The 22,869-nt window shown below is 38.4% G+C and overlaps 2 protein-coding genes across 2 annotated transcripts; both read left to right on the forward strand.

Annotated features, from left to right (window-relative positions):
• Positions 1-5,851: 5,851 nt before the first annotated feature.
• srgn (serglycin) lies at positions 5,852-12,160 on the forward strand. Its single transcript, XM_065953039.1, has 4 exons — positions 5,852-6,034; positions 8,356-8,497; positions 11,026-11,267; positions 11,360-12,160. Exons 1-4 carry the CDS (start codon positions 5,980-5,982, stop codon positions 11,464-11,466), a joined length of 546 nt encoding a protein of 181 aa, XP_065809111.1. The 5' UTR covers positions 5,852-5,979; the 3' UTR covers positions 11,467-12,160.
• Positions 12,161-13,987: 1,827 nt separating this feature from the next.
• Positions 13,988-22,869, forward strand: vps26a (VPS26, retromer complex component A). Its single transcript, XM_020645988.3, has 9 exons — positions 13,988-14,133; positions 15,559-15,708; positions 16,299-16,374; positions 17,812-17,968; positions 18,680-18,844; positions 18,959-19,065; positions 19,290-19,391; positions 19,602-19,711; positions 20,073-22,869. Exons 1-9 carry the CDS (start codon positions 14,131-14,133, stop codon positions 20,187-20,189), a joined length of 987 nt encoding a protein of 328 aa, XP_020501644.1. The 5' UTR covers positions 13,988-14,130; the 3' UTR covers positions 20,190-22,869.

Below are 22,869 nucleotides of genomic sequence, written 5' to 3' on the forward strand. Positions count from 1 at the left end.
GTGAGATCAAATTGATCTAGGTTTAAATGTTTCAGTCAGTCAACTCTTCAGCCAGCAGGAGAAAAATACTTCACAACCAACAAGTAACTTTCATACCTCAAAACTATTTTTTTGTGTTAAAAAAAACCCTCTGAATTTGTGAAATGATCCCATTTCCTTTTAGCAGACACAGAGACAATCTGAACTGAGAATGTATGGTGTAAGTCTCATCACTTTAGCTCGTCTTTTATTGGAGGAACTGAGTGTGCTACAATTGCCCCTCTGTTACAATTGTCCCTGGTCTCCCCTAGTAACTTAACCACATACACCACTCACTTTCAATTTACCACCTTAAAGTCAATGGACACTCCCAACAATAAGAGAAACTGGATGGCAGATATACAGCCTCTCTTGCTTATTTGAACTGCAGAAGGCCTTTATTGTTGCAGATGAATGCATTACATGCTGTACGTATTTGCTCTCCTCTGCATAGTTAAAATGTGTGTTTCATTCACATTGAATTAGGCTGGCATAAAAAACATACTCTCTACAGACTAAAAGAAAAAAGTCTTGTGAGATCCACTCTTGTTCTCTATTGTTAATTACATTGATTTTATTTAAATGTGGCTTAGTTGGTTTAAATCACTTCAGCACACTTACTGGTACTCTCTGTTGCTTAAGCTAACTTAAGTCTCTGATGGGAAAAATATTACAACATAATGTAACCATTGTTAGTGCAGCCTAAACATGACACTAACTATAGGCAGTGAGAGGTACAGATAGTTGATCACTATCAGGACTGTATGACCAACCCTCCCAATAAGTGAAGTGTCTTTGACTACAATGATGCTGGTTCATTACTCATCAAAATCTGCATGAAGCAAGCTTCATCCAGTTAAATGTGTTTTTTCTCTTCCTGTCTCTAAGATACGTATAACAATATGATTCATTAGCAGTATTGTAGATACTGCTTGTATTGATGCACATATGACGTTATATATGTAGCCTACTAACAAACAGTTGAAATCTGTGTTGTTGTTGCTGAGTATGAAATTGGTCCTCTGTCATTTCTGATACCTTTATATTTAGATCTACCAAGTTGATTCTAACAACTCTAGTTTGGTGGGCAAAACAGCAAATGGTCTCAATTTGAAAAAGTTTGTAGTTTATGTCACTTTCAGTTTGGAACTTTCTTCCAGTTCATTTAACGCTTAATGCAGAGAAAATTGTTCATATTTAATCCAAACTATCTCCTCAATGTACTGAGACATTGTTTTTAAAGTTACAGTGTATCTCTGCTGACATGTTTTGGTCACATTTTTTTACATTTTGTTGTTGATTAATAAGCATTGATGTGTTCCACCTGGAAGAAACAAAACTCACTTTTATTTTACAAGTTAAAAAAAAACTGAAATTAAGTCTCTCATTTGGTTCTCCTGTGACGTTTTTTAAATTGCTGGATAAGAGATTTTTGTGATTATTCTCGGCTCAAGATGCATGATTTTGAAATAGGAAGCTTTTGCAACAGGGGTAGTTATTGTGTGATTAATGACTAATTTCCTATTCATATTACTACCATGTAGTTCTGGCTCACTCCTTGCTTCCTTTCTGAAGTCATTATGTGAAGCTGGGCTACTTAAGGACAAATCGTGTCTTATCTAGTTCAGTACGTGACCCCCAAAATAAGGGTGCCAGAGCCTGGGGGCCCCCACTGCCCCTGGAGGTGGTTGAGGCATATAACACGCAGCACACCTCTTTCATTTTATTTTGAAAAGCATATCGCTACCCCCCTCTTGGTGGCTCAGGACCCCCACTATAGGAAACACTGATCTAATAGATGGGTATGTGGTCAAAATTTTCGACTCTTTTGGCATAGCAGCATCATTAACATCAAAGGTCAAATATTTTACCTTGTTTATTCTTTCTATATGTAAAAAAACACAATAAACACATAATGATGGAAATGATGTCATACGTACACTGTGAAAGTTTGTCCTCAAACCAATCTGTACCCAGTACATATTTTACTTTTGTATAAATCCATCATGTAAAGCACGCTACATCATATCTGCATTGGCCTCATTAAGCTTTCATTCCTTCTCCATCAACTATTTAAAAACGTGAACTCATCAATATATTTATGAAATACTAAACATAAACTGTGTGACACAGTATTTGTGGCGTCTTCACTGGCAATAATTGAACATATCAAAACCCGCAATTCCAGCTTCGACTTATGCTCCTGTTCACCTTTTCTGATGCTTGTCAAAACATGTATTGACTTACTGCTCAGCCATAAGACACCTGAAACTCATTAGTTGTGATTCAGCGTTTACTGGAAAACCTGCCAAAATGCAGATTACTCACTGAGGCAGTAAGTTTAGGGTTCCATTCGTTCAGTAAAGGTAAGATCATTTTTGGTCCTGTGCTAAGAATAACTAGATGTATTATCTGAACTTATTATTTTATTTTATTATATGAAACTTATTATAAATGACATGAAAATGCAACCGTCCCATTAATGGATTTATTCCTTTAATTTTCTTTTGGGCTTTTTATCATTGTTTCTGTTGCTTAGGCTACGTACATGCTACTGTGTTGGATTTTTTGAGCTGGGTTTTTTCTGTCTCATCTCTGTTCTGTTTTATTCTGCAGTACTCAAGCTTAGGTTAAAAAACTGATTTTGATCTGAATGAGATAATGTGATTCATCAAAGAGTATAGTATTCATGATTCATTTTGATAACCTCTCACAGAAGATTGACAAAATCTCAAAAGTAGTTGCTCAAGAACTTTTAGTCTTGCATGCATGTTTGAAATTTGATTACTGTCGCTCATTTTTTATTAGTCACTGCTCCACTTCCCCCTTACTCAGGTCTTTGTAGAGTCAAGGCTTGCGTGCGTTACCCCTGATATGCAGTTTGGTGAGATAATCCTGTTGTGTGTTTTTGTCATCTCTGTCTGAGAGTAAAATTAGTGCTGCCACTGGTTCCATAAACTCAGACAATGGACTTGAATTATACAATAATGTAAAGGGATGGGGATGGAAACCAAGATGCCTATAAAAGTTGACTTTATAAAATGCAAGTAACATACTCACTGTTGCAGGGAAACACATATATTGACAAAAAAACATTGTTTGTTGTGATAGGCACTGTTGCATTTTACATTTCATACACATAGTATCATAGAGAAGACAAGCTAAGTTAAGTGAGTGTCAAGTGTGTAAGATATGTGTTAGTAGGTCTACAGTGTGTGTCACATGAAGATGTCACTTATAGTATGTACCCTTGTGTCTGTGTGAGTGGAGGCGATGCTGGGCGTGCTAGTGTGTCATTTCCTGCAGGAAAATGATAACTACTGATGTTACCACTTCCTGCAGCATCATACTGATGTGTCAGCTGGAACAGCCAGTCCTCTCTCTCTCTCTCTCTCTCTCTCTGTCTTCTTCTCTTGTTGTCTGACACTGAAAAGAATTACGAGTTTACAGAGACACTGAAGAGGAGTAAGAAGAGAACCATGGTCAAAGAGAGGAGTGAAGTATTCAGACCACAGAGCCACCTCTGTCTCTGTGGTACAAGAACTCAACAAATATTTGACACAGTGCTGACAGTAACATGCAAACACACACACACACACACACACACACACACACACACACACACACACACACACACACACACACACACACACACACACACACACACACACACACACACACACAGGTCATTGGGTATGACAAAACCCCAGCAGAAAGCCCTTCAAACCTCATAAACCAGTGTTTGTTTACCAGCATTAAAATGGGACATTTTTAAAAATGTTTAAGATTAATAAATTATACAAATCTGGTTTTGGGCAACTCTTATTTGATGCCTCACCCTAAAACATGGTTTGTTAGGTGAGTAGGGTTGGTTCCGTAAAGAGAAGCTGGACTGTGAAGAGTCTGATGACACTCTGATAATCAATCAAGGGGTGCAGAAGATGAAAAGCTTTGAGATTAAACTCTTGATTCTCACAAAATCACACAATGTTTCAGTAGTATCAGAGTTCCTTCTGCCATTAGTATGTAGAGGTTCGAACCGCATTCTTAGTTTTCACAGCGTATTAGCAACAGCCTTGTTTACTGAGCTACCTGGTAGACGTTTATTTTTGTGGTGTCAGCTGTAAGACTGATAAAACAACTTGAACACCATTCTTCTTCTTTATAACTTCCTCATTGTGACATATTGCGTTGCATACATTGTGTTACATGTTCTCAACACCAGTAAACCCATGTTGTTGTTTTTTACCTTGTCTTCCTCTTCCAGCTCAAGAAGTTTCAAACATATGAGTCATCATGACTTATTGTGATAAATTAGTACATCTGCCCGAGGCACAGGAATAGACCAGTTGTCTACACCTGAAATGTTTCAACTTGTGTTTAAGGGCAAAGTGTTATGTCTCAGAGAAAGAGAGACAAACATCATTCAAGAGCAGGAGGAAGATTTTCAATATACTACCTAATGTAAGTAGAAGGAGTTGTACCCAAGCACAAATAAACTCTACATTAAAAGGTCCTGCATTAAACATTTGACTTGAGCAAAAGTACAGAAGTATCAGCAGCAACATTTACTTAATGAACACAGGGAAATAAGTTATTGTGCCATATGATCCAGTTCAGGGTGTTAATATATGATAAACATTTATATATTTGTAATTTGGTCATTTTAACCGGTTTTTTTTTGGCTTTCATGAAAGGTTTGTGAATCAACATCAACACTCTGGGAAGTCTTTATCTGTATTTAATTCAGGAGTTAAATCAGTAAACAGAGTTTATTATGTGATTTGTTAATGTGTTACAATAACTACTCACTTTTAAAATATATGTGTGACAAATTACTGATAAAACTTAGAAGAATGTGAGCTGTTTTTAAGTTGTTTAATGAATATTTACCAGACTGCAGGGAATGAAGTGTTGGATGCTCAAACTTTCTGGGGGCGGACCCCCTTACCCCTCTCTTTTTACTTGTGCCTCACTTTGTTCAGCACCCTATGGGTATCACCTCTGCATACTTCGGGCTATACCGCTGATCTGACAGGCCAGAACCAGCCCTGATGTGCCACTACCTGATGACTGAAGAAAATTGAAAAGCTTACAAAGTGTCTTCAAAATGCTTTCAGAGATAGTTTTACATAATTCCAAATGTTCTTTGAGCTGGAGCCCTGTGGCATACAGCTGTTACCCACATATCCCCTGTCCCTGAAACAACCTGAGTACACATTCAAACATTTACACAATCTTAAGGCTCTTTACAAGGGGTTGCCTACATCTAAGGGAGATGAAGCTGTGACCTGAAGCAACTCCCAGGTCAGGTACAAAAACGACCACACAGACTCCCACAATACGCCATAAACATTTTCATTTTGTCACAGCACCAATGTTGATTCTGTTCTTGTGCTACCTCTTTCTTCTCTGCTGCTTCTTGGAGCTAGAAGACCCAACATTAAGTTAGGTGAGATCAACACAACTAAAGAAAGTAAGGGGGTAACACACATCCATCTAATTTTGTCTGTTTGTCAATCACACGCTAAAATGCACAAATAAGTAAATAAATTATTGTTAAAGCTCTCAGAAACTTTTTATCTCACTACAAAATGAGCTCGCAGCCAATTAAGAAAAACTTTAGCTTCCTCCCGACCGTTTTATTATCAGAAACTCTGATTGAATCTTCGATGATATCTTTTGGTATTTCCTTAGCCAAAGTGCGCAGTTACGCAAACCCCCGACGTATCTGATATTTGAGGCAGCTAATGCAAAAGTTTCCACTGAGGATGTTGAGCCACTTTCTACCCAAGAAGACTTCAGGAAACCATGACGCAGGCGGAGGGCTGAGCTCTTCTAGGGGGAGTTTGGCTGTCTGAGACAGTTTACGCATTTTCTTCAGCACGCCAAGAAGCTTCACTCTGCAGCAGACAACCTGGTTCTTTTTTGCACTTTTGTTGAAGTAATACAAAGCGGAGGATGAAACCCCTGCTGTTCGTCGTTATCTCCTTCCTCGCCTTTGATATCGGAAATGGTAAGTCGACTTTTTGTTAGAGGAAAAGCTCTCACACGGTCGAGTTATATGGACAGGTTTTACTGGAAAGAGTTAAAAAAAATAATGCTGCATCTTGACAGGCGTAGGCTCTAAGACTCTATAAGACTATCATGGGCATCAGTTTGCCAAGCTGCGGTCTGAGGGCCGTCAGGGGTCCCTGACTGACAAGCCAAATGCCATTGATACCCTTTTTGTTTCAACATATTGTGATTTTTGACTCATTTTTTTACAGTCAGGTCCTTTATTGCTGGGGTGTGCCAAAGAAAAACAACATTAAACTCAACTCTTTTTCTAACTGGAGTATGTTATGAAGGGGGAAAGAGTCAACACTTTGGGGTTCATGAGGGGAAATACATGTGTGTGATACCTGATGTAGTTCATCAGGTATCACTGAACGGAACTGAACGGAAAGAGACCTTTCAGTTTTGATGTGGCTGAAAAATGAAAACATGTCAAAGTTTTTCTGGACTTTCCCCATCACATCAGAGGACTTTTTTCTTAGGGATATTTGGATAAATTCCAAATATAGAAGAATGAGATTCTAGAGGGGGTACCCCAAAGAAATGACACAACAATAATCCTTTCGCGTGCTTAACTATTAATGCTTTGTTTTGATATTTTGTACATAAACTGTACTGTTTTTTTTTTTTAAATCAGCACTGTCTGTGCAAACATCTGCTATTTACACCTTTATGTGAACCAATAATCCCGTTGTATAAGTATCAATAGTTAAATTCCAAAGGAAATATAAATAGATTATCTAACCCCTTTTTTTTCTATTTGCTTAGAGGTCATTTCAATGAATAACTTTATTTATATAGCATCATTAAAAACAGGGGTTAAAAGTGATTTGACAAACAGCAATAGCATAAAAAAGAAGAAGGATAAAGAGTCTCAAGAGAGATGGTCAAGCAAACAGCAGCAAAACGTACAGATACAGACAGGGAGAAGAGGACATTCAATATGGTGACAAAGTAGAAAATAAATATGAAAGACTTTCGTTGATGGAGACGACAGCCGCCTAGGGGTTAGTGTGAGCACCCCATGAACGGAGGCTGTGGTCCTAAGCGGGCGGCCAAGGTTTAAATGTGACCATGTGGCTCCTTTCCTGCTGGTCATTCCTCACTCTGTCTTTTTTCTTGATTTCTGTCCTATCTCTAAAATAAAGACATAAGAAGCCCAAAAATAAGCCTTAAAAAACTATAGTTGAACAAAAGATGGTAGTCAGATGTTAAAATACTAAATTCAGGAACAAAACCACCACGTACAGTATTATTTTATGTTTAGTTTAAATATAATAAAATCAACATAGCCAGTTCCAATTTGTATTTAAAAGAGAGATACAGGTTTTTATATTATAGTAATAAGTGGATTCGTGAAATGACCTGAATAAGAACAGCAGCTAAGTTAAGATTAGACTTGGAAGATCTTACATTAAAAATTAAAATATTAAATGGACCCTTTTTTAAATGTGCCACAAGCACAACCAAACGCAATGTCAATATCTAAGTTCAACATCAAGTTCACCAATATTGGCACAGAAAGCTTTTTTATCACAGACTAGGACAACAATTGTAATTTAATGAGAGTGATACAACCTTCAGATAATATTATTCTGAACGGTAGAAGGTGGTAGCAGTTCTGTGATGCTGGAGTCTTAACAACAACTTTTCTAGATGAAAACAGAGTGTCCTAAAATAATACAACAGTGACTTAGTTTTGAAGCTATTCAAAGAGGAACAGTTAAAAGTGTTACAACAGTGCAAATAGGCTGAAGGTTTGGACAAAACAGGAAATATACTTTATGGCTGTGCACTTTGGGGAATGTAGTTTGTTTCAGCATCATGAATCTATTACAGAATGCTAAAGATCAATCGTCAAACAGTCAAGACCCCTGATCAGATGACTAACATGCATTTGGTTTCACTCCACAAAGAAGCAGCTAATATCATTAACTTGTTGTTGTTAGGAAACAAAGGAGTTTTGACACAGTACATTAGTGTGAAATGTGAGATAAACTGTGTGATGAACTTGCAGCGATGTGTTAAGAAGAAGCTGTGAAGCCGTTACTTCCTATTCTATCACACAGCTGAAAAGAATAAACAACTTCACCCTGTTGCCGAATAATGTTGTAACATACTGAAACGTGGAACCACTAATCCCTAATTGACACACTGAACTGATCCAGATGAGCATCCAGATGTTGCCTAGGAATGCTAAGACTGGGATCTGTTGCATTAAATGTTCCATGACAACTAAGAGACTTAAATTAAACATAAAAAATGACCTTTCCTCTACAGGAGCTCCCAGGACAGCTGTGTATAAGTTTGTGAGATGTAACCCTGAGGGCGGTCAGGCCAACTGTGTGACCCAACAAAGTCCAGAAATGACATGGAGTCCAGAGCTACCAGTCAAACTGCTCGCTTCAACTGCACAGTACCTGTAAGTATTATCATCTGTGTGTGTGTCTGTGTGTGTGTGTGTGTGTTTGAGGTCATGATGTGATGGTGGACTTATTGTGTGTGCTGCTCAGAGTTAGGTGAGAGAGTTTGAAGAGAGTTCACCAAAATCAACCGTCTCTGTGATCACATAGCTCGCTTTTGTCAGATAAATGCAGACTGTAAATATAGAAATGCTGATGCTGCGTTGGATCTGTTACCTTGGTTAACACAACTCCGGCAAACCAATCTCTGTCTTTGTGAGGCTCTGTGTGGATTCACGTGTTGCTGTGTGTGTCTTAGAGTGTATAAGTGTGAGGTTGGAGGCCAAGAAAAGCCAAAATAGAAGACAACGTGGAGAGAAACAGAAAGAGAGTGAGATCCTGTCAGAGAGCAGGCGAGGAGGTTAGAGGAGGTGCAATAAGGGACAAAATGATCTACTTCACATTCGGTTTCATATTGTAGCACAGCACAGAGGCAGGATAAACAAAAGCAATAGTTGTTTGCTTGAATTTTCAACTTTTCATTTGATCATGTGATTTGTATGGTAGGCAAATCCTCACAGTTTACGCCGAGCATCTCTAAATCACCATCTTCACATTAGTAACGAATTATATTTGATTGACTTTTTTCGTCAAAATAATTAAATTCTTATACAGACTCTCAATCTAGGTTGTGTTATTTGATATAAATACAGTAACTGTCGGGAATTAATGAGCCTGTAAAGAAATGTGTATTTGTGTTTGCATGTGTCAGTATGTGTGTGTTTAGCATATATGGTAGCCCACTTGTGAAAATTGTTTCTCTTGAAATGTGTGGGACTGCTTAGAAAGTCCATATCACAGTCATGTCTTCACCCTCAGCTTCCTCTTTTAGAGTTCCTCTTTCAAGATGTCGATCCTATCAGTAAATGACCTCATAGCAGACTTGTAAAAATGAAGACCACAAATCAGACTTTATGTAGCAACCATCCATCTGCAATGTTGAAATGATGTATGTTAAGGATGTTCTAAAGGAGCTGTCACATTATTAAAGCAATGCAAATAGATAACAACGTAAACCCTCACGTAACTGTAGAAACACAGGGCTATTAAAAGTTCAACAGAAAGCCCTTCATCTTTAACCCATATTCACAAAAACACAGCTTCATTACTTCATCTCATCTAATCTAAAGCATATTTGTTATACATAATATGACAAAGACAAAGATACATGGAAAAGGCGGATGACAGGTTTATACTTCAGCATCAGTGAGTTAAAGCACGAGGTACACGGTGTACTAGAATTAGAGTCTGAGTCTTATCTGGCCTCCTACATCATATCAGCTTGGCTTAAAAACATCGGGCCTCAGCTTCAGCGTACACCTTAGCAGCTCTCCTTGAACAGGAAGCCGGAGGGAAATGTTGAGAGGAAGTGGGCTGTGACGCTTGGTGTGCTGCTGCTTCTGGTCTATTGTTTTGTCTCTGTGTAAGTTCCACGGTGACTTATGTGTTTCAACAACACCTGAAGCGAGGTTTATCTATAGAAAGCTGTTTAAGACTCAGACAGTAGCAGTGTTGCTGGATTCTTGATCGTCTTCAACTTTTACGTCCGTAGACACAAATCATCAACCTCTGTTTAGAGGCTTTTTCATAGAGATACTATTCTAGCTGATTATATTCTACTTATATAAGGCGAATTTAAGGCGGTTGCTTAACAAGAATACATTAGGTTCATAAAGTTCATAAAAACACCCACGCAGTTCTCAGTGCAGCTTTAAGTGGGAGCACCTGTGTAGGACTTTAAGCCTGTGACATCATCTTCTTACCTGATGCATGTATTCACAAGCCGTTTCCTTAAACCTCCAAACAATGGTTTAAACTTAAACAGTATCATGAGTACAAAACAACAGCAACACTGGGTCTTAAAGCCTCACTTTTACAAACAATGTGATATTGTTTTTGTTACTGTCACAGTTCAAAATGTTATATGTGAAGAAAAACTGCAGCTAAGAATTAACCCTATAGAAAATAGTTAAAGATGACATGTTCAGCAGAGAGATGTCAGAGATGAATTCAAGATCATGTCATTTAATTTAATATCCTGTTCAGCAAAACATGATGCAGAGAACAAATCATTTAAATTGAAATATGACTTACACATTTCACATTTGTGTACTGTGTAGAATATGACATCTTGCACTGAAAATCATTTTGTTTACATCGAGGTGTAGAGAGTAAATGGGCTTTAAGAGATTCCATGTTGTTAGATAAACTTTGTTGCGTTAAAAAACATTTCATCCAAAATCTTTAATTTTGTGTTTTTGGTCTAGAAATGTGAAAAGATGTTCATCTTTAAGTGGAAGTTCAGCTACACTTAGGGAGAGCCTGGTGTTTAGTTTGTCATATTTCTTCGCTGATTGTGGCTAATCAGCTAAAATGTCAGACATCAACAAAAATGATTAATTACCAGAATACTGTAGTAAAACAAACAGATTCAGCCCACCAGATTCCATTAACACACTTCAATGTTTGACTCTTAATCTGTATGCAGGGATGCAGAGCCTGTGGAGGATGAGAAACCCGACAGAGAGGAGGGGGCCGAGGAGCAGGTGGAGGAAGAGGAGGATACACCGATGCAGAGTGAAGAGGGGGAGTCACCTTTTGTTTACATCTATGAGGAAGGTTCCGGAGGTTATGAGGGCTCTGCGGCTGAAGATACATTCATGGCAGACAAGGCCATTGAGACGGGCTCTGGTGCGTCCTCAACAGAGAAATACTTTGAGCTTCAGAAAGGTAATTTGGTTGAAAACGTTCTTGATATAGTGTTCTGTGTCCTTGTTTTTCTGCTCCATGATCTCTGAGCTGTCGTGTTTCTCTGTTTGAAGATGGGGAATCGAGGAGCATGAGGCGCTTGTTCCCGAGCAGGGCTTTTGTTGGTGAAGCAAAACCAGAAGAGCAGGAGCTGAGAGAAGACCACCTGCTGCAGCTGTAGACTGATCACACAGAATCAGACTCACACACATACACAAGGCTAGCATCTATTGTATTTTCACCCTGTCTATTGAATATTGCAGCAAAAATCTTGACAAAAGCCAAATGTATACAAATATATATTTTGTATTAACACTGATGGAAATTATATTTTTGCATCAAAAGAACTTTTATAAAGGATGAAAAGTGTCTGCCAAAGTGAATAACTGTCTGCAATGAAGAGGCAGATACTGTCTGAAAACATTTCAGTCCTAATGACAGTGACCTTCTTTTTGTGAAAAAAACCCCACAAAAAACAATACTTTTTAATATAAATTCAAAACATGCCTTGAAATATTTGTGATACCAGTGCAATAAGATGACCTGTTTTTAAAGTTGTAAGGCATGTGTTCCTTTAAGACGCACAAAAACAAAAACATATTTATGTAATTTGATCCCTTTGTCTCAAATGTTTTTATACTTTTCACTAACCAAGTATGATTATGCCACCTTTTTAAGGAACTTCAGATCTGCAATGTTGAACGAGAGAATCTTGCAAACTCAAATCCCTCGAGAATTTTATTCATGCAATCTTAACCACTGTGAACTGAAACATGTTCAAAATATGTTTTCTACACATTTACCTAATTCAACATGCGCTCTGTTGTTTAATTTGCATTTGAGATACTTCAATAAATAAAGGATTGATAACAACAGTGTGCTATAAGGTTTTCAAACTGTTCTTTTATTTGTTCAGATTGTTTCTTTGTATGCTTTGTTGCAATTTACACCGATAAAAAGAGTTTTTGTCAACATCAATTTAAACCTTAATGATTTGATAAATCTTCTTCTCTCATACAAAGAAAGTATGTTAATGCAGTACAAATAACAAAACACCTGTCAGTACATTTTTGCTATTGCTTAGGGCATTAAAGACAATAACAGCACAAAGCCAATACAATAAAAGCATCTTCCCTATTGTGTAAACTCCTAATAATAACAATAAAACAAAAATAAATACCCTAAACTGTTGGAACAACTATAAGTTCAATAAAGTCAGAGGAATGATAAGGCCCATATCTGATCAACATTACCTTCCACATAGGCCTGTTTTATATTTTGTTATGTTGGCCAGTGAGTCGATAAGTTTCAAAACATTGCAGTAGTAAGTTTGTCCACCAGGTGGTGCTGATTCGCCAGTCAGTTATTTATAACAAACTGTACACTGTCTCTGTGAAAAATGTTTATGTTAAGTGATTATGTTGAAAAGAAAATAATATGCTTACACCAACATTATTTCATCATGTATTTTATTCTTAGTCAAGATCCCGTCATAGCTGCATTGGAAGTTTCAAGCAGTACCAGTTGAATAATGTATTTATTTTTTGTATATAGTCAAAAAATGTTATACACGTACAACAAATACAAGTAATGAAGGAAATGGTGAAGGAAGAGAGAATACACAGACCACAGAAAAAGAACTCCACCTCAAGACAAGGATTGAGTAAAACAGAAACTTGTTTCATGGGTAATTTGTAAAAGACCATCCAATGTCTTCATCCATTGGAGTTCTCAAGTGGTAATACAATTAAGAAGCTTATTCCATGCCTAAAGTGCAAAAACAGTACAATGCTGTATTAGGAAACGTCGACCTCACCATGGGGACAAGTCTTGGGTTATGGAAGTTGACCTTGCATTACGTGGCAATAAAAGGCAACATGTGCTCTAAAGAGAGGACCAGAAACTAATATTACTGTAAATCGTCCATTAAAAGGCCGTTCAAAATTAAGGCTCAGTCCCTTTTACTATAGCATGGTGATGTTATTGCACATTTTGACAAATGAAGGCAGGTCTCAATGATAGACCCCTACTCATTTAGTGTTGAAATAGTCTGCGTATCAAAAATAAGAAGAAAAAGCAGCAAGACACACTATCAGCTTGATGGCTGTAGAGATGGAAATAATTGTTAAAACCATGACAACAAAGTTTTTCTTTTCTCAAGCCACATGTTCATGTTATAACATGAGCTTTTAGCAGCTAAAGACACAGCTCCATAACCCAACACAGCCCTCATTAGTGAAATGATTAATTATTTGTAGTGTAATTTGTTCATGTAGACCCTAATTTTTATGCACAATTAATATCACATCTGATGTAAATCTAATTATTTTAGTCTTTACTTTGAAAATATTGAATGTTCAGTCTTTGATTGACACCTGTCTTAAAAGAGGCAGGGTAATGTCATAGACTGAAGTAAAAACCTATACGTTTTTTACGGTAGTAGGAATTAGATTAATTAAGGTTCCTAAATTAGAGTAAAGTTTCCAAAATAGGTTATGGTCCAAAACTGGGCTAGTGATGCTCAAGAGCGCCATCACATGGATCAGCATTGTAAACAACATTATATTCAGTACTGAAAGAGAGAAAACATTAAAGTGTAAATGTTGGCAGAGTGTGCGTGTGTGTGTGTGTGTGTGTGTGTGTGTGTGTGTGTGTGTGTGTGTGTGTGTGTGCGTGTGTGTGTGTGTGCGCTTTATGCAACAGAGATAAAAGTCAGCGCCCTGCCCACACACACTGCGCCACGTGACCCGGGTCACATGACGGGGAGTCTCGATACTACCTCTTCAGTCAGACAGGCTACACGGAGCGAGGCTAGCTGTTAGCTTCAACTGTCTACACAGCAGACATGGTGAGTCAAACAACATGCTTCACTTGTCCGGACTACTTTGAGATAAACTACTGTCCTGGTGTGTGTGTGTGACCCCTGACATCAACACGTGTTTGATTTGACAGCTGCGGTTCAACATGAAAGTTTTGACAGGAAAGCTAGCTGTGTTAGCTTCAGTACGAGGCCGTCTCTTCGGCTCCTCTCGCTCATGTTTTGCTAACAGCAGAACATTTGTGTGAATGATGATAGCAGCTCCAAGTGCTCACTAAGTTTTAGAGCTTCATTAATGTAGTTTATGTTTTCAGTATCTGGAGGGAGGCCAAAGAGAGAGAAGAAGTTGTACCGTGTGTCACATCATGCACGTCGGATAACATCACTTACTTCAAGCTTTAGCTCACTACTAAATTACATTAACAACAATTTGGTAATCACTAACTTTAATGTTTTGTTGCTTGGATTATCATGACATTTCTGTTTGATACTAGTTTTAATAGCCTACATGCATCCTAATGATATCATTTAACAAAACGCGTCCTTTATAATCAAATAGTCATTAGTTCCTGCAGACATTTTAATGATTGAAGCAGATTTATCTTTGCAGCATGCTGAAGCATGTGTTGTGTGTTTATGCCAGCTAAGAGGGAAAATATGCGTTTGTGCAGCTGGTGACAAGTTATGTAAAAAAAAAAAACAAGGGCTGCCTTTCTGTTCTGAGCTTTACATGGTAAATACAAGAGACTTGTTCCATGCACACCCATCTGTCACCTTTACTTGTGCACACACTTATATTCAAATAGATGTTAACCTTGGCCAGCCTCGTGGTGTTTGTAATCTTTGCAGACAGCTAACATGGGCACTCAGTCATCATACATGTGTGTTAAGAAACTCCTCAGATGGACACTTTTTAAGTTTCCATTAAACTCAGTTTAAAACTTGTTCTTCTGTGAGCTTTAAGTCTTACTGTTGAACAACGAAGATGTCTTGTATTTTGTTGCGTGGAGCATTTTAAAATTTTCAGCTGTGTATATTCTTTATATTGATATTGTGTTTTTGTCTCACACTTTTTAGCTTCACTCTTACATTCCCTCAAATAACTACTGTGAACATACTGCTGAATTATTGGTAAAGACTCAATAATGTGTTTTTCAACTTATTCTGGGCCACTCTACTTACAATTTATAACCTCATACCGTGTTAAATAAAGTATACGTAAAAATTTGATATGCAATTCATTCCTACAGTTATCATCCATTGTCACCATGATGCTGCTACTTCGAGTTTAATATGATGTGAAGCTTCCCAACTCGACAGTTCATACTGTCTTGTTGTTGAAGTAGTAGTCAAAAAGGGTTTCCGGTCTGACGACTAATTTTTCACAACCACCATCATGACTGCAGGGTTGTTTAGTAAGCTGCTGTTTTTAATGATGTGCTTTGTGTTTTGCAGAGTTTCCTAGGGGGTTTGTTTGGGCCGGTTTGTGAGATAGACGTTCTGCTGAACGATGCAGAGAACAGAAAGACCGCCGAGCTAAAGACAGAAGATGGGAAAGTGGAGAAACACTATCTGTTCTATGATGGAGAGTCTGTCTCTGGCAAGGTAAGCCAAGTTTTCATGAATTATAAAGTGGTGAGGAGAGCTTCACAAGGTTCATTAAGGGGACACTACACACACGGGTCATGATTTAGATTAGGTGTCATTTAATGTTTAAGATAAATGTGCTCAGTCAGCATATATTGGACTTCTCTGCAGTCTATTAAGGGATCCTCTCTTTCACTGAGCCCAGTGGGAAATAAAGGTTCTTTTCAAGTCTGTGCAAGATTTGCTCTGACTTCAGGACAAAGTCAACCATCTATGATTCAGATCCCTCAAATTTGTCAGCTGAAATATCAGCTATATTTAAGTACTGTAGTCTACCCACCACACAGTTTCTCTTGGGATGTTTTTGTCCTTGCGTGTTCCCCTTGTACAGTTTGAAAATAGGTTTCTAGGCTTCATAAGACTTTAAGCTGTTAGCGCCGACACTCAACTAAAATGTATACAAATGCACTACCAGCAGATGTGATTGTGCATGACAGGGACAGTTCTTCTATTTCTATTTCTAGTTTTTCTCTTTCATGTAGCATATACTCACAAACAGGCCTTTGGTTCATTTGTTTGAATGATCTGATCAAGTTCTGGCTCTCCAGGTAAATCTGAATGTGAAGCAGGGAGGAAAGCGTCTGGAGCATCAGGGCATTCGCATCGAGTTTGTTGGACAGATAGGTGAGCGTGATTCATGTCTCTGTTATGATCTGTTTGCATTGTCCCGGCTTTTGCAATGGCTAATGCTTTGTTCCTTCTCAGTGCAATGAACTTTCTTGTTGCTTTGACATAATTACAATGTTACTTATTCATATTGCTGTTTCACAATTGAAACCTCTAGATTGCCTTTCACAACATTAATTGCAAAAGGTGCTTTGCTCGTTGAAGCTGGAAAACTGCTTGTCAACAATTGACTGCTCGCTTTCTCATGTGGCTAAAGGGTTTAACGGAGCATGTGGTCATCATGTGCAGCCTGCTGTAGTGGAGCTAAACCCTCCTCCCACTGAATTTGTAGAAGGAGTAGGGTAACGAGGCCAGTGTGTTGAAAGAATATGAAATCTGGAAATTAAGCCTGTACTGTATTAAACTTGTTATAGTGTGACTTAGAGCTGCAGATATTCCTCTATAATCCCATTCAAATTTGAATGCTTTATCATTTTTAAAATTCAAATATAATAAAAAATTTTAATGCTAAAATTGAGTAGGCTTTTATTTATCCTATACGATAACTTAAAGCAATTTCACTGCATAAGCACATACTGCATGTCATTTTCTTTATCAGGAAGCTTTGGCACAGACTAACGTTCACTTGGATGTATGCATTGCACATTGTAATTTGAATATGGCCCAAACAGAGCGACGCAGCACGACGCAATGTTCCTTTTTTCCCTCTCTGTCACTCAGAGGGTGGGGGTGGGGGTGGGGGTGGGGGGGGGGGCTCTATGACTACAAGGCTCTGACACTCGCTTTTATCACTCAGCACAGCTTGTTGTACAAAGTGGAGATAACGATGTAATAATCATATCCAAATCCGTGATTAAAATGTTGAGCTTTGACTTGTGTCAACAACACCGGAGAAAACGTTTTTTTTTTTTGGCTCACCGTGAGCCTCTGTGTGTTGTGCCGCTCCTCAATACAAAACACATCCACGTGTCCAACTTTAATACAAAGCACTAGATGTCATTCTGTTTGCAAGGGGAAACTCAAATTCACAGAGCAAAGATTGAAATATTTAAAGGAAGCAGTGAGGACAGCCAGCCGCCTCAAGACACGACATGAAACGCTTGCGGGCTGTAGTTAAAGGGGTAGTGACCTAATTCAAGATAGGGTGTTTGTAGTAAAATACATCTAGGCTGACTACTTTAGTAAAATTGTTTAAGGAACGTTTAACATCCTCACCTGCATTGATTCACTTGTTATCCAAAACATTTAAACCAATTATTTATTTATAACAAAATTCAGCTTTCAAATATTGTTGTTGTTTTTATTTTTGAATATAATTCGATTTTCAAATTTTGTTCCTGTAGCCCTAGTGTGACTCAACTCTTTAGATTTATAAACCATACAGTCCACTAAGAAGTGTAAGTTGACCTTGCTGTCTGCTGCCTGTTGTTTCAGAGCTGTTCTCTGATAAGAGCAACACACACGAGTTTGTGGACTTGGTGAAAGAGTTGGCTCTGCCTGGAGAACTCGCCCAGAACAGGAGCTATGACTTTGAGTTCATGCAGGTGGAGAAGCCCTATGAATCCTACACTGGAGCCAACGTCAGGCTAAGGTATATTTATTAAAAGGTCTCAAAGAAGTCAAACTGTTGGGGGGTGGGGGTTCTTGACCCGTATTTTGATGGCCTTCTTCTTTGGCAACAGAGAACAGCAGGGCAGCTTTCCTCTCACTTGTCTTGAACTGTTAACTCACAAAATGCACAGAATAGTTGATCAGTTGTTTTTGTTATCAACAAGTTGAAAATATCCGATTTTGCTGCCTACAGATGAAATAGTTTGATGGTAAAGACTTAACTTTCTCTGCATTATGTGATCTACAGATATGATTTGACTTCTGAAAATTCTTTCTTTGCTTTTTTAATTTTATGATCATCAAAGTTTGGTTTATTTATATTTTGGTTAATCACATATTTTGAATAATAGATCTTAGAGGCAGCCTAACTCTGACTAAAGTGAGAATGAAAGGTAGATAGGTACTTTACTGTCATTGTATAAAAGAACACAACGAAACCTTGTCAGCAGCAATCCTGTAGAACAGCATTAGCTGTGTGAGAGTTGCACTGAGCAGTAATAACATAATGAAGTATATTGTGGCTTCTTGAGTTAGGTATGACACAGCTTCTGACACATTTTTGAGTTATTTCTCCTGCATATTTCCTATTGCTAGTCATATTTTGATGCAGAGGTGAAACGTGTTTTAATAACAGCGTGTTCAGCAACGTTTCAACTTGTGTTGTGTCTGTGCATGTGTGTCCTTCTTGTAGGTATTTCCTCAGGGTGACAATAGTTCGTCGTCTGTCTGATCTTGTGAAGGAATATGAGTTGATCGTCCACCAGTTAGCCACCTACCCAGACGTCAACAACTCGATCAAGATGGAGGTTGGCATAGAAGACTGTCTGCACATTGAGTTTGAATACAATAAATCAAAGTAAGATCAATTTCACTCCGTTTGTTTTGATGTCTGGACCTACAAATCAGAAATCGCCCTGCCCTTTGAGATATCATAAAGCAGTGGGTTCCTCTTGATGTGTTTCTTTATTAGATATCACCTGAAAGACGTGATCGTTGGGAAGATCTACTTCCTGCTGGTCAGGATCAAGATCCAACACATGGAGCTGCAGCTCATCAAGAAGGAGATAACAGGAATAGGTACTAATCCTGGGTAGTAAAAAATGAAACTAACTAAATGGAAACCCACCAATCTGTGCTAACTCTGTCTTTCATCATCTTTTAGCTTTGTCCAACTTTAAAATGCTGAACGGCTGTTGGTTTTCTCCTCTGTGTGGTGTTTGGGTCCCAAAAGGAGCCTGTCAGCTCTGCTCCACTTCATTGTATCATGTCTCGCGTAATGCAACGGTTGTCCTCGTTTTCAGGTCCCAGTACTACTACAGAAACAGAGACGGTTGCAAAGTACGAGATCATGGATGGTGCTCCAGTTAAAGGAGAGTCGATCCCCATCAGACTGTTTCTGGCAGGTAATTCATCTTCTTAATTGATCTTTCTCTTCTGTTCTCTGAAAAACATTTTGTAATTGGGACTTTAATTTACTCTCTTAATTTTATAACAGCTGAGTTCACATTAGGTGTTGTCGATTGTGTGTAACAACGTTTCTATCGTTAAAGCCTTTAAACATATTTTGCCTAACTGTTGCACTGACTGCATACTAATGCTCTGTTTCTTAACAGGATATGACTTAACACCCACCATGAGAGACGTCAACAAGAAGTTTTCTGTACGTTACTTTCTTAATCTGGTGCTGGTGGATGAAGAGGACAGAAGATACTTCAAACAACAGGTAACACCTGCATCTATTCCACAGCTAAAGTAATGTGCATCAATGAGTGCTACTGTTTCTCCAGCACACAGAGACACTCATGGGAAATTAGAATCATCTAGTTGTGTCTGTTTATTTATATTTTTGTGTGTGAAATGACACACGACACAGCTGCACATTGAATGTCTAGTTTGTTTGATTCTATATCAAGCAACATCACAACTGTGTTTCATTATTGATTTTAAACATTATAATATTGGTACCACTAACAAAATGAATGTTAGTGACGCCACAACTCAAGTGCTCATATACAATCATATCTTCTTTTTTTTATTTCTGAAGTGATCTATTCCTTTCTCTCTCTCTCTCTCTGTGTGTTTAGGAGATTGTTTTGTGGAGAAAAGCTCCAGAGAAGCTGAGGAAAAGAAACTTCCATCAGCGCTACGAGTCCCCTGAGCCCCGACCCCAGCCAGTGACCGCAGAGCAGCCCGAGATGTGAAGGCAAAGCAATGACTGAAACTGAACACAGAAACACCGCAACTCTTCACTGCTGAACAGCCAGATGTGTGAGGGCCGCTCCACTCTCTCCCTGGACTGAGAACTGTCTGTAAACATGAACACACATAACATACCTTTAGAACACCCCCCACCCCCCACTGCTTCACAGCTTCTGATTTGAGCTGTCCGACCACCGTCGCGCTGCCCTACAAGACTCAAACACACTTGCATACAAATGCACAAGAATGCAATCCAAGGCGGCTGAATGCTAAAAGTCAAGGCAAATGTAACCCTGGTGTCTCAGACTGAAAACACACACGTGCACACACACACACACACACACACACACACACCACATACACACACGCGTACAAGTGGAGCCAAACAGTCCCCTACTGCTGCAGTTTTCTGAACATAACATAAAACAGGAGCAAAAGAAGAAACAAGTAGACTGTTACAGACAGCCACCACACCCAGTATCCCGATCACCTGCAACAGGAGTTTATTTTGTTGCATATTTGGACAGATGTTTACAGGAGTTCCTCTGGCATCCTCCCTCACACAAATGTTACAAAAAGATCTCCCTGGAGTCAACCAACGATTGCAAATATTCAAGACGTGGGGAACAACCTGCAGGACACTTAGCTATGAGTCAACACATGCACTCTGTGTTTATTCACAAACCCTGTGTTTAAGCCATGATGCTACACGCTGCTCTTTCCACCCAAATATCTGCTTAATGGTTCAGTGCAGCTGAAGTCCGTCTGTCCATTAATCCCAAATTTCATCTTCTCTTTTGTTGGTCTCATTTCATACAAGTAATGGGTTTGAGTCATGATGGGCACAATCGTTTCAATGTTACTCTATTTAGATCTTATTTAACTATATAAAAATCCTTAAGCGCTGCAGCTTATTGTTCTTTCAGTTATTTTGATGCATATTAATTGATTTAAGGTTTAGTCTTTATATCATGTCCAGAAAAGTGAATGGCTCCTTCACAATTTTCCAGAAACTCAGAGAACATCTGGGTTTTATCTGTTTTCTCTGGAAGTCAACATGAAACAACAAAACATATTCAAAAGGAGAGAAATGAAAACTAATGTTTGAGGATGTAAGAAAATGAAAATGTTTCCTTTTTAAAAACGACTGAAGCTAATGTTCAATCAGCAGCAAACCACCCACTAATAGTTGCAGCTCTTCAAGTAAACATGCACACGAGTTAGATAGTTAAGATGAATATTTATGCAGTCTTCACTGGTGATGTCTGTTACCTAACTATATGTCTGCCTTGTAAGGTTTCTAAGGGTCCCCTTGAATTCAAGGTGTTTCTAGGGCTTTGAGCATTTGGTTTGATCCTTTTATGTATAAACCCTGGAAAAAAAAAAAAAACCTCAGTGATTTTTGCCCTCCAGAGTTATTGTAAGGGTAGTAAATCCAAATGTGGAGAAAGTATAAAGTAAGACAAGATCAGAGCTGGGCCACCACATGGAACTCCATTGAATTGTGGCAGAAGAAGAAATATACAAGGAAACGAGAGAGATCTTAAAACTTGTATTTTGTTAAGTCTGTGTTGCTAAAATGTATTTATTTGAAGTTGGGCTGAACTGAACCTTTGAATTCACGGCTCATCTTACTGCAGTTTATGTAAAAAAAAAAGTGTCTTCAGATTCTCAAATTCAAAGCATGAAAAGCTAGAACTGATGTTCAACAGCGACTTACACATGGTTTCTATTAGCATTTTAAATTAAAACCATGTGTAAGTAGCTGAAATGATGCTAAGCTAGCAGTGATGAGCAAACTGTTCTTGTTGCCTCACGTCCCTCTTTTAAGCTAGCAGCAGCAGTTTCCCTTTTTCTGAACACTATTTTTTTTCTTCTAAAATGGTCATGTTGGATCTTGTGCGCACCGGAAGAGATGCAGAATCAAACACTAAGTTCAACATTGTTCCACTGTGATGCTAAGACCGGCTGTTTAGGTCCTGCTAAGAAGAAACATACACACACACACACATACACACACACACACAGCGTTTGGTGATTTTACTTGACTTGTGTGTAGGTTGATTTTGCTCTTAAGTTCTGATTTGTGGCCGGCTTTGCACTTTCTCTTCTGATTCTTCACTTTGTTTAAAGTGCTCATGTAAGCTGCAGCTGAACATCACTCAAGGACAACCACACCTCAGAGATCTCCTGTGTCTGTAGCACAGAGAACAATACTGTCATTTCTACATCACTACCACTTTTATTGACAACATCTTTTTTTCCTCTCACGTTTGAAAGTTGTGCTGTCACGTTACATGTTTCATAACATGAACCTCTGGTCACTTTAACTGTTACAGCTTCTGTTGTTGACCCTGCACTCTGGTCTTTTGTTTAGAAATGGTGTTATTTATTATCAAGTCATGGTTCCTCTACTCCTGCTGTCAAACACTTCCTGTCATTCTGAGCACTACATGAAGGGTTTGTTGTGTTTTTAATGCCGTCATATGGTTATGAAGAAACTCAAATGTTACATCTGTCTGTCCCTCTCTCATCGTCTGCATGTTAATCTTTACACAATGTCTAATCATACATCAATCTGTGTGTGTGCGCGTGTGTGTGGTTGTATGATATGATGTGAATTTTCACCAGACCCAAATATATAGCTAAGATGAATCATGAATAAAGCAAATTTATACTGAA

This window comes from Labrus bergylta, chromosome 3, assembly GCF_963930695.1.
Source record: "Labrus bergylta chromosome 3, fLabBer1.1, whole genome shotgun sequence".
Classification (NCBI taxonomy): Eukaryota; Metazoa; Chordata; class Actinopteri; order Labriformes; family Labridae; genus Labrus; species Labrus bergylta.